The 18,074-nt window shown below is 36.0% G+C and overlaps 1 protein-coding gene across 3 annotated transcripts in view; it reads left to right on the forward strand.

Annotated features, from left to right (window-relative positions):
* Positions 1-13,033, forward strand: part of mapk8ip1b (mitogen-activated protein kinase 8 interacting protein 1b) — a 39,548-nt gene extending 26,515 nt beyond the window's left edge. For all 3 annotated transcript variants that reach the window (XM_028442385.1, XM_028442389.1, XM_028442393.1), the window contains 9 exons: positions 471-552; positions 2,535-3,545; positions 5,297-5,372; positions 5,682-5,854; positions 8,257-8,360; positions 9,244-9,360; positions 9,440-9,510; positions 9,626-9,724; positions 11,211-13,033. In XM_028442385.1, coding sequence (XP_028298186.1) covers positions 471-552; positions 2,535-3,545; positions 5,297-5,372; positions 5,682-5,854; positions 8,257-8,360; positions 9,244-9,360; positions 9,440-9,510; positions 9,626-9,724; positions 11,211-11,283 — 1,806 coding nt within the window. In that variant the 3' untranslated portion in view covers positions 11,284-13,033. The remainder of the gene's footprint in view (positions 1-470; positions 553-2,534; positions 3,546-5,296; positions 5,373-5,681; positions 5,855-8,256; positions 8,361-9,243; positions 9,361-9,439; positions 9,511-9,625; positions 9,725-11,210) is intronic.
* The last annotated feature ends 5,041 nt before the right edge of the window (positions 13,034-18,074 follow it).

The following is an 18,074-nucleotide window of genomic DNA, read 5'->3' on the forward strand; positions in this document are numbered from 1 at the left end:
TGTGTTTTTGTGTGTTTTTGGTGTCAATTTATGCATTTTTGTTGCAATTTTGTGTTCTTTGAGTCTATTTTTGTATTTTTGTTGTGGTTTTGTATATTTTCGTTTTTTGGTTTTGGAGTCGGTTTGTGTGTCTTTGTTAAAATTGTGTGTTCTTGGAGAATTTTTTCTGTTATTTTTGTTGTCATCTTGTGTGTTTTTGAGTGAAATTCCCCATTGTGGGATTAAAAAAGTATCATCGATAATCTATTGTAAAATCTGAGCGTTTGACCCACAACATTCACGCTCTGTGTGACACGTTTGTCTCTTTAAATTCACACCAAGGAGCTTGGGACAAAAGAGTAACTGCTCATTGAGCTGAATGAAAGCTTTGTGTGTGTGTGTGTGTGACATGAGAACAAGAGAGAAACACACACACACACACTGTGAGTTCCCAGCGCTCACTTCCCTTTCCTTCTTCTCTCTGATTCCAGGACACACTGAACAACAACTCGTTTGGGAAGAAGTTCAGCTGGCAGGAGAAGGTGTCGGGTTCATCGTCTCCTCTGAAACCAGGTGAGCTCTTCTTTGATTGGACACTTTTAACCACTAGTTCACTGCGCTGGGATCCAGTGTGTTGGTCCAGTTGGTGTCATTAAGTTTACCTGTGACTCTCAGTGAGTGTGACAGGTTGTGTGTGTGTGTGTGTGTGGCCATGATTCCCACAGACGGACAGTGATGAGGCTTAGCTGCTGATGGAGCTGTTTGTCTATGCTGTGTGTGCGTGCTTGTGTGCGTGTGCGCTCAGGCTTAAAGCTCGCTACCAGCCATCATTGCTGATTCAAAGCACAGGCAGTGATTAGTTAAAGCTAATAGTTTACAGGATTCCCGCAGATCCTTAAAAAGTCTTCGAAGCATTAAATTCATGAATCTAAAAATAATTATTAGTGAATTAGTGACGATACACGAGGCATCCAGAGATTTATGCTTGTACTTTTATCATTTGTAACATTTAAACTTCATTTCTATTGGATATTTCAGCTTTTTAATCTTATAAACCCTTTATCTTTCAGCCATTCTTCAACTGATTTAGAACCTTTAACATGTTCAGCAACTACTTTCAGTCCATTTCAACTTTTTATCAACCTTATTGCTATCGTTCAGCTATTGCTAAGTTAATGCTTAGCTAATGCTAGCTTAATGCTAATGCTATTGCTAGGTTAGTGCTAATGCCATTGCTAGGTTAATGCTAGCTAATGCTATGCTAATGCAGTGCGACACGGGCCAGCACCTGCATCCTCACTTGCATTTTCGTCAGGAAATGTAAATATTCTAGTTGTCATTAAAATGTCTTAAATCAATGTTTCAAAAATTTTACATTTGAACTCATAATAAGTATGATTTTCTGATTTTTAACGTTGGTTTTTTAAAAAATGTATAATTTACCGTAACATTGCGCATCACAACAGCAAAACCAACTACAAAACATTGGCGTGGTTGCAGACGTGCTTTCAACAACATGAGGAAATGTAAATTTAATGAAAATTACCTGTCCAACAAAGATTTTTCTTAATGGTTTTTATTTTTTGTATTTCTGGCGATTTTTATAGTCATCTTTTGTGTTTTTGGAGTGATTTTGATTATTGTTTTATTTGTGTATTTTCCTGTCATTTTGTGTATTTTTGTGTGTTTACTTTGGAGGCTACCGTCTGCGCTAGACACTGGAAAAAATTAACACTAACCCTATGTAATTGATGCCATTTTTTACTTTATATTTGGTCCTAAATTAAATTTTAAATGCCAATTAAAAGTCCTACAAAGTCTTGAATTTGATTTGATTAAAGCTGAAGGAACCCTGGTTTAGTCATGAAGGAACATAAACAAATTAGAACCAATTTTTATAGAGAAAATACTTTTGGGCAAATAAAGAAAAAAGTCGAAATAGCCAGAATAAAGTTGAAATTTCAAAAACCAACTCACAATACAATATTGTATTACTAAAGTCAAATGTACGGAAGGTGAAGAGGACCAATTCACCATATACGATAACGGTTTCCATCGTGTGTGTGTGTGTGTGCGTGTGTGTGCGTGTGCGTGTGTGTGTGTGTGTGTGTGTGTGTGTGTGTGTGTGTGTGTGTGTGTGTGTGTGTGTGTGTGTGTGTGTGTGTGTGTGTGTGTGTGTGTGTGTGTGTGTGTGTGTGTGTGTGTGTGTAAACTTTTCAAACATTAACACTTTAAATGCTGACTCATCCATCAGAGATCACACCAGTGGATCGTTCTGCCTGGGATTATGACGTAACACGTTCGTCACCATCTCCTGGTTTTTGCTGAGTCATGTGGGATTTGGACGTAATAATCCTGGTGATGGTTGTCTAACCGTTCTTCTTCCTCTGCGTGTGCTGCCATGTCATCGTTTGTGTGCGTCTCCTGGATCATGTGCGTTAACGACCTCTGTGTGTGTGTGTTTGTGTGTGTGTGCGTGGCTGTGTGTGTGTGTGTGTGTGTGTGGCTGTGTGTGTGTGTGTGTGTGCTCCTGGTGTGTGCCCTACTACCTACAGGTGACCTGACCCCCCCACGGGAGCACAGCTGCCTGAGTGACGAGGACAAGCTGCAGGGAGGGGGGGCGGAAACCAAAGACAGGGGGACGTCCACCGACAGGCCACGCAGCAGACACGTGCACGGCTCGTGCACGGGGGCGTCCGCCCGCTCCAAGCTCCAGGAGAAGCCGCCCGCGCCGCCACCCCCCCCTCAGAACTACACCCCGGCCCCCCTGTACCCGGCAGGAAAGGGGATCCGGTTCCAGACGGACGTGGAGGTGGAGCCTACGGAGGAGATCTACCTGACCCCCGTCCCCCTGGACCGCCCCTTCCTCTCCCAGCAGACAGAGCAGGGCCGCATGTCTATCAGCTCAGACACGGAGGGCCCGCCCCCCTACCAGCCCCTCCCCGACCAGACCAACCCCTGCATTTTTGAGGAAGACGAGGTCTATGCCCCTCCTCCGTCGTATGCCTCCTGTGTGGAGTCCCTCATCACCCCCCCGGGGGTCCAGGCTCGCTCCTCCCTTGCTCTGGACCTGAGCCTGCGGGGGGCCGGGGGGGTGATGCTGAGGGCCGGCTCCTCTGTGGAGTACGTGGACGCCACCGATGACAGCTACTGCGGCGAGGACGACGACGACGTGGACGGGTTCTTAACGTGTGTAGCCAAGGTGGACGGGGGCTGCAGCAGGGCCTCCCCCCCACCCAGGACTTCCATGACCTCCGAGGCCAGCGGGTTGTCGTACGACGCCGTTAAATACACGCTGGTGGTGGACGAGCACGCTCAGCTGGAGCTGGTCAGTCTGAGGCAGTGCTACCATGGATTCAGCGACGACAGCGACTCAGCAACCGTCTACGACAACTGTGTCTCCTCCCCCTATGAGTCAGCGCTGGGAGAGGAGTACGAGGAGGAGGATGAAGGCGTGCAGAGAGAAGCCACAGCCTGCCTCTCAGAGGAATCCACCCCAGATATAGACCTGCACTTGTCCAAGAAGTTCCTCAATGTCTTCATGAACGGACGCTCTCCGTCATCTAGTGAGTCTCTGACCTGAAGGGTTCCTCCCAGTTTGTGGGTGGGTTCACAATCATTTTCAACTACATAAACCTAATTATGGAGAGAATCAGACTAGTTAGGCAGCAAAAGCCTGAATGGATATTGTTGATTTGTGTCTGAAGACTTGGTAGAACGAAGCTCTTTTTAATGTATTCATCACACAGAATGTTTCTAGAGAGATTAATACACACGTGACATATTTACAGACATTTAGGGACAGACTGTGTCTCCATGAGTTCTGAGTGTGGATCCCAAACTGTGTTTGTGCTGTGCTTGTACATCTAGCTCAGATATTAGCAACATTAGGCCTGGGAAAAATAGACTAAATTACACCAAAATACAGAGAATTACATCAAAAATACACAAATCTTTCATCAAAAATACACAATCAGAGCAAAATTACACCAAACTGCACAAAATTACAGCTAAAATAGACAACATGGCACCAAAAGTACACAGAATTACATCAAAAACACACTGTTACAGAGACAGTACACAATATTTAATCAAAAACACACATTACAGTAAAATACACAAAAACATACTAAACAAAAGCAAGGAAAAAAACTCAAAAACATTCAAAAAATAGCATGAAAATATACACAACAAAACTATATAAAAATAAGTAAAAAAAATAGGGGTGGGTACCTCACGATACGATACATGATACACCACTCACGATAACGATTATATGACGATACTGCGATTATCGATATATTGGTCAGAAATCAATCTGCGATAACCTATGACATAAGAAAAAAAAAGATTAAGTGAAAAAAATCAAATTTTTATTTTCTATCTCTGAAAGACAATAAATATAAAAAGTGTCCTATGAACAGTGACACTATTTTAGTGCAACATTTCTGTAAATAAGTGTCAACATATCAATGTAAACTAATAAGTATCTCTAATAGTGCTTTATGTAAACAATAAATAGGGTCTTTATTACCAGTGACATCATTATAGTGAAATATTCCAGTAAACAATTGGCGTGTGGTGCGCAAAAGCTTTATTATGAGATTTCTAAATATAGCCCTAGGACTACAAATTCCATCTCAAAGCCCCATATTTTACTAAATCTCTTCCTTTTTACTCAATAACCTAGGTTGATCAGGTGTGTGTTGCTACTGCAGGAGTTATCCCTAGTTAGAGATGAGATATGGGTCGACAAGGTATAACAACCACACATGATCACAAAAGGATCATGTGCAGTCCCCTTGCTCTTACCAGAGGTCTAGTGTGTGTCCCCGAGCCCACGGGCTCCTGTCCCGATCAGAGATTGAAGAAGACTTCTTGGTTCAATTAATATTTATACAAGATTACAAAACAAGACTCGTTGCAGCCAGAGGGTGTGGCCTTAAATTAAAGTTGTGTTTTCTCTCCAGTCTTCTGTAGAGAATAGTAACGCTCATCATCTCATCATCAGTGAGTGTTTGTTCATCATTTGATTTGCTCTGACTGAAAGTAAAGCCTAAAAATAGAATAAAACCTGCTGATACTGGCCTATTTTTTAAAAAGCTGTTTTAGGTTCAGAGGAAATGTCACGTCAGATTTTTCTGATCAGTCACGAGGCAGTAAAAGTTATTCTGGAGCCACAGATTGAGAATATTATCAATGTGGTTCTAGTGGACGACACTCGGCGTGTGTTTCACAGTCAGGATTTCATCCAACACTTAATATTACCTGGAATCGTCGTATTAATTAAAGCTTTGTTCTTCTGTCTCTGTCCAAGGTGCTGAATCCTTCGGTTTGTATTCCTGCCTCGTCAACGGAGACGAGAAAGATCAGAGTCATCGAGCAGTTTACAGGTGACGAAGAGGAAGAGAATTAAATACTTTACTCTATTACATTCTGGACCAGGGTTTATTTTTTAATTCCATTTTTAGTCTTAGTCACACACCAACGACTGGATTTAGTTAAAGTTCCATTTTAGTTTAGTTTAGGTTTGACTTAAAGCTTTATTCAATCATTAATCTGATTTTTTTAGTCTCATTTTTAAATAATTTGAAATAGAGTTGCATTAATTCATTGGTTACTTTGCAAAAACAAAGGTAAATCTCAATAACCATAAAATATGTTTAATGTCTCTGTGACTCCATTACCGTCCTTCTCCCCAGGTTCGTCCCCCGACACGATGATGAGCTGGAGCTGGAGGTGGACGACCCCCTGCTGGTGGAGGTCCAGGCAGACGATTACTGGTACGAGGGCTACAACATGAGGACGGGCGCCAGGGGGATCTTTCCTGCTTTCTACGCTGCAGAGGTGACCAAGGAGAGCGAGGGATACGAGGGTGAGACGAGGAGTGAACTCACACACTTTTTAAGTCCTAATGCAGACATAGGCAACTGGTGGCCCGGGGGCCACATGCGGCCCTCGGACTAATTTTCTCCAGCCAAGTAAAATGTACAAAATGACAGAAAAATACAGAAAACAAGAGCAAGAATACATTAAAAAGCACTAAGAATTACAACATTGCAGGAAAACACAGTAAAAGACACAAAAACACACAAAACTACTACAAAAATTAACAAAGCAACAACAGTAATACACAAAATTACTCAGAAAGACATACAAAATTACAGATAAATGACTCCGGAAAACTCACAGTACTAACAAACAAGCAAAACGACAACATAAATACACAATATGACTCCATTAAACATATATTTTACAGGAAAAATACACGACAGGATTACAGAAATACACAAAATGCCTCACAATGAGCAAGACAACAATAAACAGAATGACAAAATTACTATTCCTATTACAGAATTACCACTTTGCAGGAAAGTACAGAAAATACTACAAAAATGAACAAAACGACAACAAAAATACACAAACATTAAGACAACAACAAACAAACACAAAAAAACACACAAAACTACTACAAAAATGAACAGAACGGCAACAGTTATACACAAAATTACTCAGAAAAATAAACAAAATTTCAGAATATTACAACAGAAGTACACAAAGAGACAAGAATAACATGATAAATGTCTCTGGAAACCCACAGTACTAACACACTAGCAAAACCACAACAGAAATACATAAAAATTACTCCCAAAAATGCAAAATGACAGCACAAATACATAATATGACTCCATAAAACATATATTTTACAGGAAAAATACACAAATGGACTACAGAAATGCACAAAATGCTTCACAACGAGCAAGTCAACAACAAACATACACAGAATGAGAGAAAAACACACAAAATTACTGTAGAAAATGCTGACATGAATGTTAATCATGTGACCCTCTGATCAAATGCTGTAATAAAAGTACCTGTCCTAAAGCATCCATACGATACATTAGAAGTCCAGCGACAGGAAACATCCAACATTTCTCACAATACTCAATCATAGTGTGACTGATTGTTGCTTTTTGCTCTTAAAAATATATTTTTTAAACAAATAAAAACATCATGTAGGCCTGATAGATCATAAATCACATAATTTACTCACTGAACTTTGTTTTGATTTGGTTTACTCCTGTAAAACCTCACTCTACGAGACATTACATTTTCCAACACATTTCTGGTGTTTTCACTGAAAGTTGTGCCAAAATAAAGGTGCCAAAGACATTCAGAAATAAAATGGGTTAAAAGTGACCAAAAATGGTGCAAAAGGTGGTGAAAAGGGATTTTAAAAATTAGAGTGGCCAAAAACAGACAGAAAAAGTGTTAAAAATAGTTCAAAGTGTCAATATTGGCTTAATAGTGGCAGAAAAAAGTTTCAAAATCAGTTCAAACTGGTAAATAATGGGCGTAACAAATCACGAATGTGGTTGAATTGGCAAAAATAATCATGAAATATGGTGAAAAGAGGTTAAAAGTGACAATAATGGGTCAACATATGTGACATTAGGTGTAAAAGTGGTAGAAAGGGTTTATAAGTGCTGAACATGTCTGGAAAGTGGAAAAAATGTGCAGAAAAGACATTAAAATGTGATGTAGAAGTGTCAGAAATGTGAGAAATGTAGCAAAAATGGATTAAAAGGAGCAAAAATATGGCAAGAAAAAGTGATGAAAATAGGTTAAAATATGGTGAGTTTGGTGGAGTTGCAGAAAAAGGTTAAAAATAAGCAAAAATGGGCTCAAATTGTTCTGAAAATATTATTGGTTTCTTAAAAATGATCATTGTTTTACATGTAGAAATATTTTGGATCAATGTGTTTTTTATGTTTACAGGTAATCACTAAATATATAATATAATTTTTTTTTATTTGACTGTTTATCACAATTTTAACACCTCTAACTACTGTTTGTGGTTTATTTATATATATATGTGTATAACCTTTTATCTGAAGTTGTAAGGATTCTAGGGATGTAAAGTATTTGAAAATATTTTATTAAATGACATCAGAATGAGTAAAAATACAATTGTATCTTCTGGTAAAACCTTATTATTTCTGTCCTCAGAGAGTTAAACATTTCTAAGCTTTTTCAGAGGAAATTAAATGTTCAGTGTGACTTTTGACCTCTAATGTTGTGTGTCTCTATAATATTGTGTATCTCTCTAATGTTGTCTCTATAATATTGTGTATCTCTCTAATGTTGTGTGTCTCTATAATATTGTGTATCTCTCTAATGTTGTGTGTCTCTATAATATTGTGTATCTCTCTAATGTTGTGTGTCTATAATATTGTGTATCTCTGTAACGTTGTGCGTCACTGCTGTGTTTTTCAGTGAAAAGCAGTGAATGGATGGACCGATATCACCTGAAGTTCCTGGGTTCCGTTCAGGTTCCCTACCACAAAGGAGACGATGTTTTATGTGCAGCTATGCAGAAGGTAGAAACCTTTATGTGATTCAATTTATAATAATATATAAGATGGTTGTATGTATAGGCAACCGGTCCCCAAAGTAAACACGCAAAATGACCCCAAAAACACACAATAATGATAGAAAAATAGACAGAAATACCAAATAGACACAAAATTACTTCAAAAACAAACACATTTACAGAAAAATACACAATACTATACAAAAATGACTTCAAAAACACACAAATATGACAAAAATAGACAAAATAACTCCAAAAAGCAAAACAAATGAACACAAAAATACACAAGAGGAAAACAAAAATATGTAAAAATGACAGAAAAATAGACACATTTGCTGAAAAACACAAGGAAAACTAAAATGACAGAAAAAATACACAAAATGACTCCAAAAAGAAAAAAAAAAAATTAGAGAAAATACATGAGGAAAAGAAAAATTTAAAAAACTCACAAAAATGACAGAAAAACTAAATGACACAAAATGACAAAAGATATACAAAAAACAAAACAAAAGACAAAAATAAACAAAATGACTTAAAAAAATACAAAATGGGAGAAAAATATACAAAACAAAACACAATCACAGTTTTGTGACCTCGCTGTTATTAAAGTTACTCATTTGTGATATAAAAGAAAAAAAGCACGAGCCACATTTAAAGTAGATTTTAATCTTTTGTCTGTTTCAGTAAAGCAAGTTTGAGGTTTTCTGAATGAAAGGATTCTAAATGTGTTTATGTAGTGAGACCTCTAGTGGCAGACAGAGGAACTGAGCATGTTTTAAGGATTCATCTCTGCATGTATCTCAATCAGCCAGTATTTTATTGTCATAAGTGACGGACATTATTTGACTGTAGGACTGTGTGTTATTATGTTATTGTGTTATTTTCCTCAGATTGCGACCAACAGGAGGATGACGGTTAAATACAACCCACCTTCGTCCTGTGTCCTGGAAATCAGTGTGAAAGGAGTGAAGCTGGCAGTTCAGGAGGATTATTATTCCTGTGATAAGGTCAGTCCATAATCCAATCCTTCAATATTTATGTTTTCTATTGTTTTTGATGTGAAATATGTTTTTTTTTTCCTTTCAGAGAAACGAGTGCAGTCACTTCTTCCAGTTGAAGAACGTGTCGTTCTGTGGCTACCATCCCAAAAACAACAAGTAAGGAGAGAGTGGAACCATTTTAATCTACATGCTTTAAATGAAGGATTAGTTTGGTTTAATGCTGATTATGACTTTAATAAAGGACACTATTGTGTATTTTCTGTCCCTGCAGGTATTTCGGCTTCATCACCAAACATCCTGCTGACCAGAGGTTTGCGTGTCACGTGTTTGTGTCGGAAAAGTCGACCAAAGCTCTGGCCGAGTCCGTGGGGTGAGTTTTTACCTCTGAAAGAAATGTAGTTCAATGGTACCAGTCTGAGCACTGGATCTCAGTTTTTTTGTTTTGGCTGAGCTTCGTCGTCCTGAGAGTGTGGAGGTCTCACTTTTCTGAAGAGTTCTTGACCTTAAATATGACCTTGAGAAAAGTTCAAGGTCACACATTGAAAGGAAATGTTGTTCAATGGTACCAGTGGTCAAGTTATAGGAAAAACGTTTTTTTTTTCATGAACTTCGACCCCTACTGATCTTTTTACTGGTAGGTCGTACAGCTTCGGTACAACGAAATAAAATACTACACTTGAGATGAACTTTTCATAAATGTAAGCATTAAACTTGTACCATAAATATTTTGGTTTTGACACTTGACGCCACATGTGCAGTCGACACAAAAAGGTCGACTGCACATTGTTGACATTGTCTTTATGAGATGACAAACGTGTCATTAGTGCTGCATTAATAGTCGAGGAGGAATTCCACCACAAAGGAGTTGCAGAAGAAAAATAATTATAAAAATTCCTACAAGAACAGAATTTTATTTGGCAGGTTTAAGGTAATTTAGTTGTTGCCTGAAAATATTAAACATTTTAGGTTTTAACTAATTGTGATTATTAATTATGCTTTTGTAATGATGTCACAAAAAAAAAAAACTTTTCTCCCTATAACTATGATACTGGTACCATTGAACAACATTTCTTTTCAATGTGTGACCTTGATCTTTGCTGAAGGTCATATTTAAGGTCAAGAACTCTTCAGAAAAGTGAACAAAGTGAGACCTCCACGAAGCTCAGCCAAAACAGAAACATACTTTTTTCTCTATAACTTGGCCACAAATTGAGATCCAGTGCTCAGACTGGTACCATTGAACTACATTTCCTTTCCATGTGTGACGTTGGCCTTCGCTCAGGTCATATTTAAGGTCAAGGTCAGTCTTCTGTTTTTCCTGCATTATATTACTCCAGATACAGGTTTTCATTTTTGCCAATTTGTCAATTGCCAAATACGTATTCGTCTTTCCTAGTTATGACTCATTTACAAAAATCAAGTGGAATTTTTTATTTATTTTGACTTAACTATGGATTATTATTAATTTAATTAATTGTTTTAACTAAGAATTAACTATTATTTTTATTAATAATATTAATTCAACTTGATTTTATTTATAGAGCGTTAAATACAACACAGTCATGCAATGTCACATTTATAAACTCATATAAAATGTCAATATTATTATTATTTATATTATATATTTAATTTTTTAAAATCTTTTTTATTGTATTTAACTCTTCTTCTTTGATCTACTGTATATTCAGGATTTTTAATAATTTTTTTGAGAAGTTGTTGCGTTTCCAACATGGCAACCTAAGGACTAGTAGAGTGGAGTTTCCATGTTCTCCTCCAATCCAGAACAAACGTGTGGTTAATCATAATATCCAGTAATAAATAACAACTAGTGATGATATTTGATATGTGTTTTACAGGAAAGCGTTCCAGTTATACTATAAAGAGTTTGTGGAGTTCTCCTGCCCGACAGAAGACATTTACCTGGAATAAGCTCCGCCTCCTCCTGTACACAGCCTGTACAGTACACCTGGAATAAGCTCCGCCTCCTCCTGTACAGTCCACTGTATCATTACATCCTGTTGCATGGAGGACACGCACCTCGTTTTATTAAAGACTGAAGGAAAACGACAAAACGAGCAAGAGAAGAAGAAGGAGCAGAAATATGCAACAAAAAGGTGGACGAATAGCACAAAGGACAAAGATCTCAGCGCTAGCAGTTAGCCTGTTAGCCTGTAGCATCGTCTCAGGAGAAACACGTGCAACGAGAAGGAAGAAAATAGCCTTTAATCTACTGAACAACATTGTAACACACGTAGAATCAGTAAAAACGTGAAATAAAGCAAACATCCACAATATTATAGAAAAGATGACTTTAATGATCATCTCTGAAAAAAAAAAAAAACAACATTCACGTTGAAAATCAGTCGTTAGTCATTAACAGAGAGGGCGGTAGTGAACCTGTGCAAGCTTATAAAGTCACTTTAAACTCTTTTCTAAAGCACACTGCTGCCACGGCCCCTTTATAAAGACACGCCCCCATCAGAGGCTGTTTTCATTCACGTAAACAAAGTTTGAACCCTTCAGTTGAAACCCCAACCTTCTTTTCTACACCAAAAGAAATAAATCTATAATTATATTCATTTATCCTTAAATGAACCATTTAAAAGTCAGTTTTTGTGGCGTTGCCCGAATATAATGTACAACGGTGTATTAGCGCCACATTAACGTACATCTGAGTACTATGAAAATAAAGTTGTATTATTTCGAGATTAAAGTTCTAATTAAATGAGAATAAAGTCGCATCTTAACAATATTGTAATTTTATGAGATCAAAGTTGTAATATTTCAAGAATAGTCATAATTTTAATAAATTCAATACAATTCCGACTTTATTCTCATGAAATTACAGCTTTATTCTGAAAATATTATGACTTTAATCTCATAGTACTCAGATTTATTTTATTATTAATGTGACTAATACGCCATCATAATAATGCATGTAAAATGTTTGGGAATATTAAGAAACAACAAGATCTGCATTTTATTTGCATGAACGTGTCAGAGATTGGAAGCACATCAAATAAAAACTGTAATTTAGACTAAAAAAGTTTTACCCTAACACAATTGAAAATATCCAGTTAATATTTATTTTACTAAAAGTCAACATATTTTAACTTGTAGATGAGAACATAATTCATGTTTTTCACATGTATTTATGGGTTTTATTTTATTGATTTCACTCGCATTCATTTACACTAAATTTCAACCTTTTTCTACAATTATAAATAGATTTGACGAGAAAAGAAATCTTCCTCGAAAAACTGAGTTTTTAATGATCAGATCTATATTTTATAGCGTACAGTGAGTTTATAGACCGACTTGTTGGAGAAGTCGTACATGAAATCCTTGAAGTCGCCGTGAGTCGCTCGTTGGTTCAGGACGACGTTCCCACCTCCATGCGGCGTTTTGGAACCTTTTCCACACCACAATCCCAGAGATGGAGTGTGTGTGTACGGGCGATTAAAGGGCGGACCACAAAGTGAACTGTGGTGTGTTCTGATCTTCACTAGTAGTGCCTCTTCATCATCGGACCATCGCAACCTTTGTCCTCATCACAGCGTGTGTGTGTGTGTGTGTGTGTGTACCAAACTATCCTTTAGAGCAGGGGTTCTCAACCTAGGGGTCAGGACCCCATTTGGGGTTGAGAGACCCTGGGAGGGGGTCCCCAGATGCCTTCAAGAAACTAAGCATGTTTTTTGAACAATTTGAGCCAATTTTTGCTTATTTTTAACCCTTTTTCTACAACTGCACCAAACTTTTCATATTTTATCCTATTTTTATTATTTTTTCTTGCCTTATTTTTGATCCTTTTAATGTATTTTTGCTACATTTCTCCCATTTCTGACACTCCTACATCACATTTCAATGACTTTTCTGCAAATTTTTTCCACTTTCCAAACATGTTCAGCACTTATAAACCCTTTCCACCACTTTTACACCTAATGTCACATATGTTGACCAATTATTGACACTTTTAAACTCTTTTCACCAAATTTAAACATTATTTTTGCCAATTTAACCACATTCATCATTTGTCATGCCCATTATTTTGCCAGTTTAAAGTAATTATTCCTACTTTTTAAACTACATTACCCCCATGTTCAACCACCTTCAGCTACAGTGGGGGTCCCTGGTCTTTGGAACCTTTATTTTGGGGGTTGTGAGATGAAAAGGTAGAGAACCACTGCTTTAAAACTTTAATCGTCCAGTTCATTTTACTCGTATTAATCATATCTGGATGAAGCTTCAAATACAGCAGGTTTTAGCTGAGACTCCGACTTTCTGTTTAAGAATTTCCTCGTTTTTCCCTGTTTAGACTTTACTGCCTGTTAAACGTCCTGGAATCGTACCAAACATGCTGAATAGGTTTCATAGACACAACTATTGTTATTAATTCAAATATTTTTATGCTTCAGATATATTACACTGCAAGAAATGTGACATGTTTGCTACACTTTGCTTCACTCAGCCAGTCGAAAAATCCCACAGGAATGTGTGATTTTGTCCAGGTTTAGTCCGTGTCATGGAGAAATTTCTATTTTATTTTCAACAATTTTCCAAACTTCTGAGAGATTTTGGCCAAAAGATTATAAGCAAAATTTGACATATTTCTTACACTTGCTACACATTCAGTCACTGATTTTTTTGTGTAAAAGTAGCTTTTATAATTGTGTGATATTGTCCCATAACCTACATGTGCGCTTTTTATGGACCTTTTGGTCTTCATTTTAAATAAAGAGACAAAAACAGGTTATTTTTAACATTTATTTAACATGGACACACGCTAACATCGATGCTAATAGGTGCTAATAGTTAAATTACGGAAGTGGATTAGGGCCAGTTTTGATGGAGACAATATTTGGGGGCAAACCAAGAACAAAGTCAAAATGTCAAGAATAAAGTTCAAATATAATGTCGAGATGAAAGTAAAAAAGATGAGATGGAAGTTGAAATTTTGAAAATAAACTCAAAATACAATATTATGATAAAAGTCGAAGGTATGATTTTACACATGTTAAATTTTAAAAGATTGCTTTTCCGATTCAGAACGTGAATTCCACATTTCATCTCCAAACTGACGCTGCTCAGATATCACAGCATGTGTCATGTTCTACAGACACGGCTCCTCCTCGCTGCTCCGCGTCTGCGTACAAGTCGTTTTTACATTATATTTTTTTATGCTCGTTCTTTTGCTGCAGCCCAATTGTTTTTTGTGAGCTGAGTTTAATTACAGCCACGTCAATATATCAGAGTTCGTTTCTTTGATTCGTGTCCGATTGCAACAAAGAAAGAATAAAGTTTTAAATAAAATAACATTTATTTTAATTTCAGGTTTGCGTAATTTAACTTCCTTTTTTGCATCACATTTTGTTAAAATCTATAAATTATTGCTTAAAATTATTTAACTGGTATTAGTGTGCCTGATTGGCTGATCTTGTGTCATGTCCCGCCTCCTTTCTTCAATATTATCCACTGATTGGTTTCAGTCCAAAAACGCATTTTTGTCTGTTTTTTATTTTAGTTTATTTTAGTAAACGTGATAAACGTTCGTCCATCATCCACTGCTTCTTTTAACAGGATTTAGATTTAACTAAGAAATGATTATAATGAGCTTTTTTTACTGAGTCCTAATTTTAAAGCAGGTTTAACCGTTTTTTAAAATCCTTTTTTTAATAAATCTTTTTTTGTTTCATTTAATGTAAATCTGTTTGAACTTTTCTATGAACGCCCTGGTCGTGTTGCTAACGGTAACATGTGATGTGACAAAGGGTGTGGAGACATGCCATATATAAATAAAGACTTTATTATACAGTATGTAAATGTTGATGTATCCTGACTCTACGTGAGATGTGAAAATTTAACTTTTTTTTTTTTAAATAAAAAGATGTGTATCCTTAGTTTATTAAAGTTTAATGGATATATCTTTGTGTTTGTCTTAAATATGTAACACACGCACACAGACGGCCAATTTTTACCTTAAATGTACTTTAAAATGAGTTTAAATATACACTATATTGGTGTTTTTATCTCCATTAAAGGACAATTTTAATGAGTTTGGATATCGAGGCATTTTGGAAAAAGTGATGCTCCCAGATTTGTGGGATAAATCCAACGTGGCTGAGCCTCAAAGTCAGCACCATTGTGTTGAACTGGAACCAGGTCTTCTCGTCCAACATCAGTGCCTGACCTCATCAACGCAACGCAATTAGTGCCAGTTGAGCAAATGTGGGAGGAGTCACGTTTAATAAGTTTTCCAGTTTTTGATAGAAACAGATTAATGTACAAAAGTTTCTTCAGTTTTGAGGAAACATTTTGGCAAAACTTCTGTAGCACATGTGGTTGATTTGTTGTGAATTTTCTGAATGTTGAACTTTAAAGGTTTGCTGTGTAGCGCCACCTTGAGGATGATTGTCTTGTTTTTGCAGCTGAAGAGGTCTACGATGGGACTGGATCTTTGTGTAAAATGTGGTAATATTTTGCGCGTGGAAAGAAGAAGAACATGCACGACACGTTACAATAGGTTCATAACATCTTATTTATTGCTCAGTCCCTCATAAATACATGTAGTTTTTGTCTGTTTTCCTATTGTCTACATTGAGTTACAGTAGAATATGGGACAAAACTAGTCTTCCCCGTGTCATCGGATCAGTAATATTCATCCTCCAAGTTTGGTTGATAAGGACCGTCAATGCCTGGAAACACTGGGAGAGGGTGAGGTTTCACACCGTAATCTGAAACCAGTAAAAATATTAGAAACATATGAAATATTAGAAACATCTGAACAAATAGAAATACTCTGTGACAGTCGTACCGTCGTTGAGGTCAATGTGAGGCTGGAGGGGGTCAAAAATCAGCTCCGCTTCTTTTACGTCCTCAAACGCTCTGAGACGGACAAAGAAAGCAGAAAGAAAGACATTGATTCTCTGGGAAGAACCATGGAATTCTAGTGATTCTGAGGTGAACAAGTGTTGATTCCTGGAGGTGTGCAGGACAGGGGCCGATGGGGTTCGTTCCCGTCAATTAGCTTTTATTTTGGTACTTCCAGTGAATTTGCATTAAATTAGCTAATTTAGTTTTACCCGTGACATTTAGATTTAACATTTAGATTTGGATTCAACATTTAGCATTTAAATTTAACATTTAGCATTTAGATTTAACATTTAGATTTAACATTTTGCATTTAGATTGAACATTTTGCCTTTAGATTTAACATTTAGTTTTAACATTTATATTGAAATGTAACATTTAGATTTAGCATTCAAGATTTACATTTAACATTTAGATTTACATTCAACATTTAAGATTTACAATTAACATTTTGCATTTAGATTTAACATTTATATTTAAATGTAACATTTAGATTGAACATTTATATTTAAATGTAACATTTAGATTTAACATTTATATTTAAATGTAACATTTATATTTAACATTTATATTTAAATGTAACATTTAGATTTAAGATTTCCATTAAACATTTAGATTTAACATTTAGATTTAGATTCAAGATTTAATATTCAGATTTAACATTTAGCATTTAGATTATTATTTATATTTATATGAAACATTTAGATTTACATTTAACACTTAGATTGAAATGTAACATTAGATTCAGATATAACATTCAGAATTAGATTTAACATTTAAGATTTATGTTTAACATTTAGATTTAACATTTAAGATTTACGTTTAACATTTAGTATTTACATTTAACAATATATTTAAATTTGGATTTAACATTTCAGATTTACATTTAGCATTCAGATTTAACATTTAGCATTTAGATTATCATTTATATTTTTAAATGTAACATTTAGATTTAGATTTAACATTTAGCATTTAGATTTAACATTTATATTAAAATGTAACATTTAGATGTTTAACAGTGACATTATTTTTATGGGAGAGAAAAAAATATCACAAATTTCACAAATCTTGCTGTAAATCTGATAAAAAGTAGCGTTAATTAAAAAAAAAGCACACACGTTTTTAAATGTGGTTTATTGCTAAATGCATCAAAAAGTTGATGAAGCAGGAAAACACACACAAACGTGTTGTTAGTGTTCAGGAGCACCTGCAAACTACACCCTGCAGAAAGGGGCGTGGCTAACATACAAGATTTGAATCCCAATCCCAGGATTATTACATAATGTGGTTTAGGTCAGTTCACTGCAACGTTTCCAATCATTTTTCAAACATGAACGTTAGCCTAGCCTAGCTTTACATTTCTAACGGCTGAGAGATTTACTAAAAGAAAATATTAATATTAATATAAATGTGTTTACCTGCTCATTAATGGAGCACACAGAGATGATGTCATCATCACCAGGAGAAAGAAAACAACCACACTGATGTTACCGTTATTCATCCTGATTCTGTTTGTTCAAAAACTGTCAAATAAAGACCGTTTCTGTAAAAAATGATCAGTTAGGTTTTAAAAGATGCTTTCAGACGCTGCGCGTGCACGATGGTAACCATGGAAACAGCAAACATATCAAGGAAACGCCCATTTATCAGGCTTATAATTAATTATGTTATATTTCATGCAATATACGTTCCAAAGTTGTACTTTCATCGCGTTTATTGTATCTATTTCAAATAATTAATTAATGTATTATTATTTTTTTTAATAATCTGAATTGATGCAATTCCTTTACAAATGAAATAAAAAACAATTAACACTCATTATTAAACTTCAACAATACAAATAAATGTGTCGT

The sequence above is a fragment of the Gouania willdenowi genome, chromosome 3, assembly GCF_900634775.1.
Source record: "Gouania willdenowi chromosome 3, fGouWil2.1, whole genome shotgun sequence".
NCBI classification, from domain to species: domain Eukaryota; kingdom Metazoa; phylum Chordata; class Actinopteri; order Blenniiformes; family Gobiesocidae; genus Gouania; species Gouania willdenowi.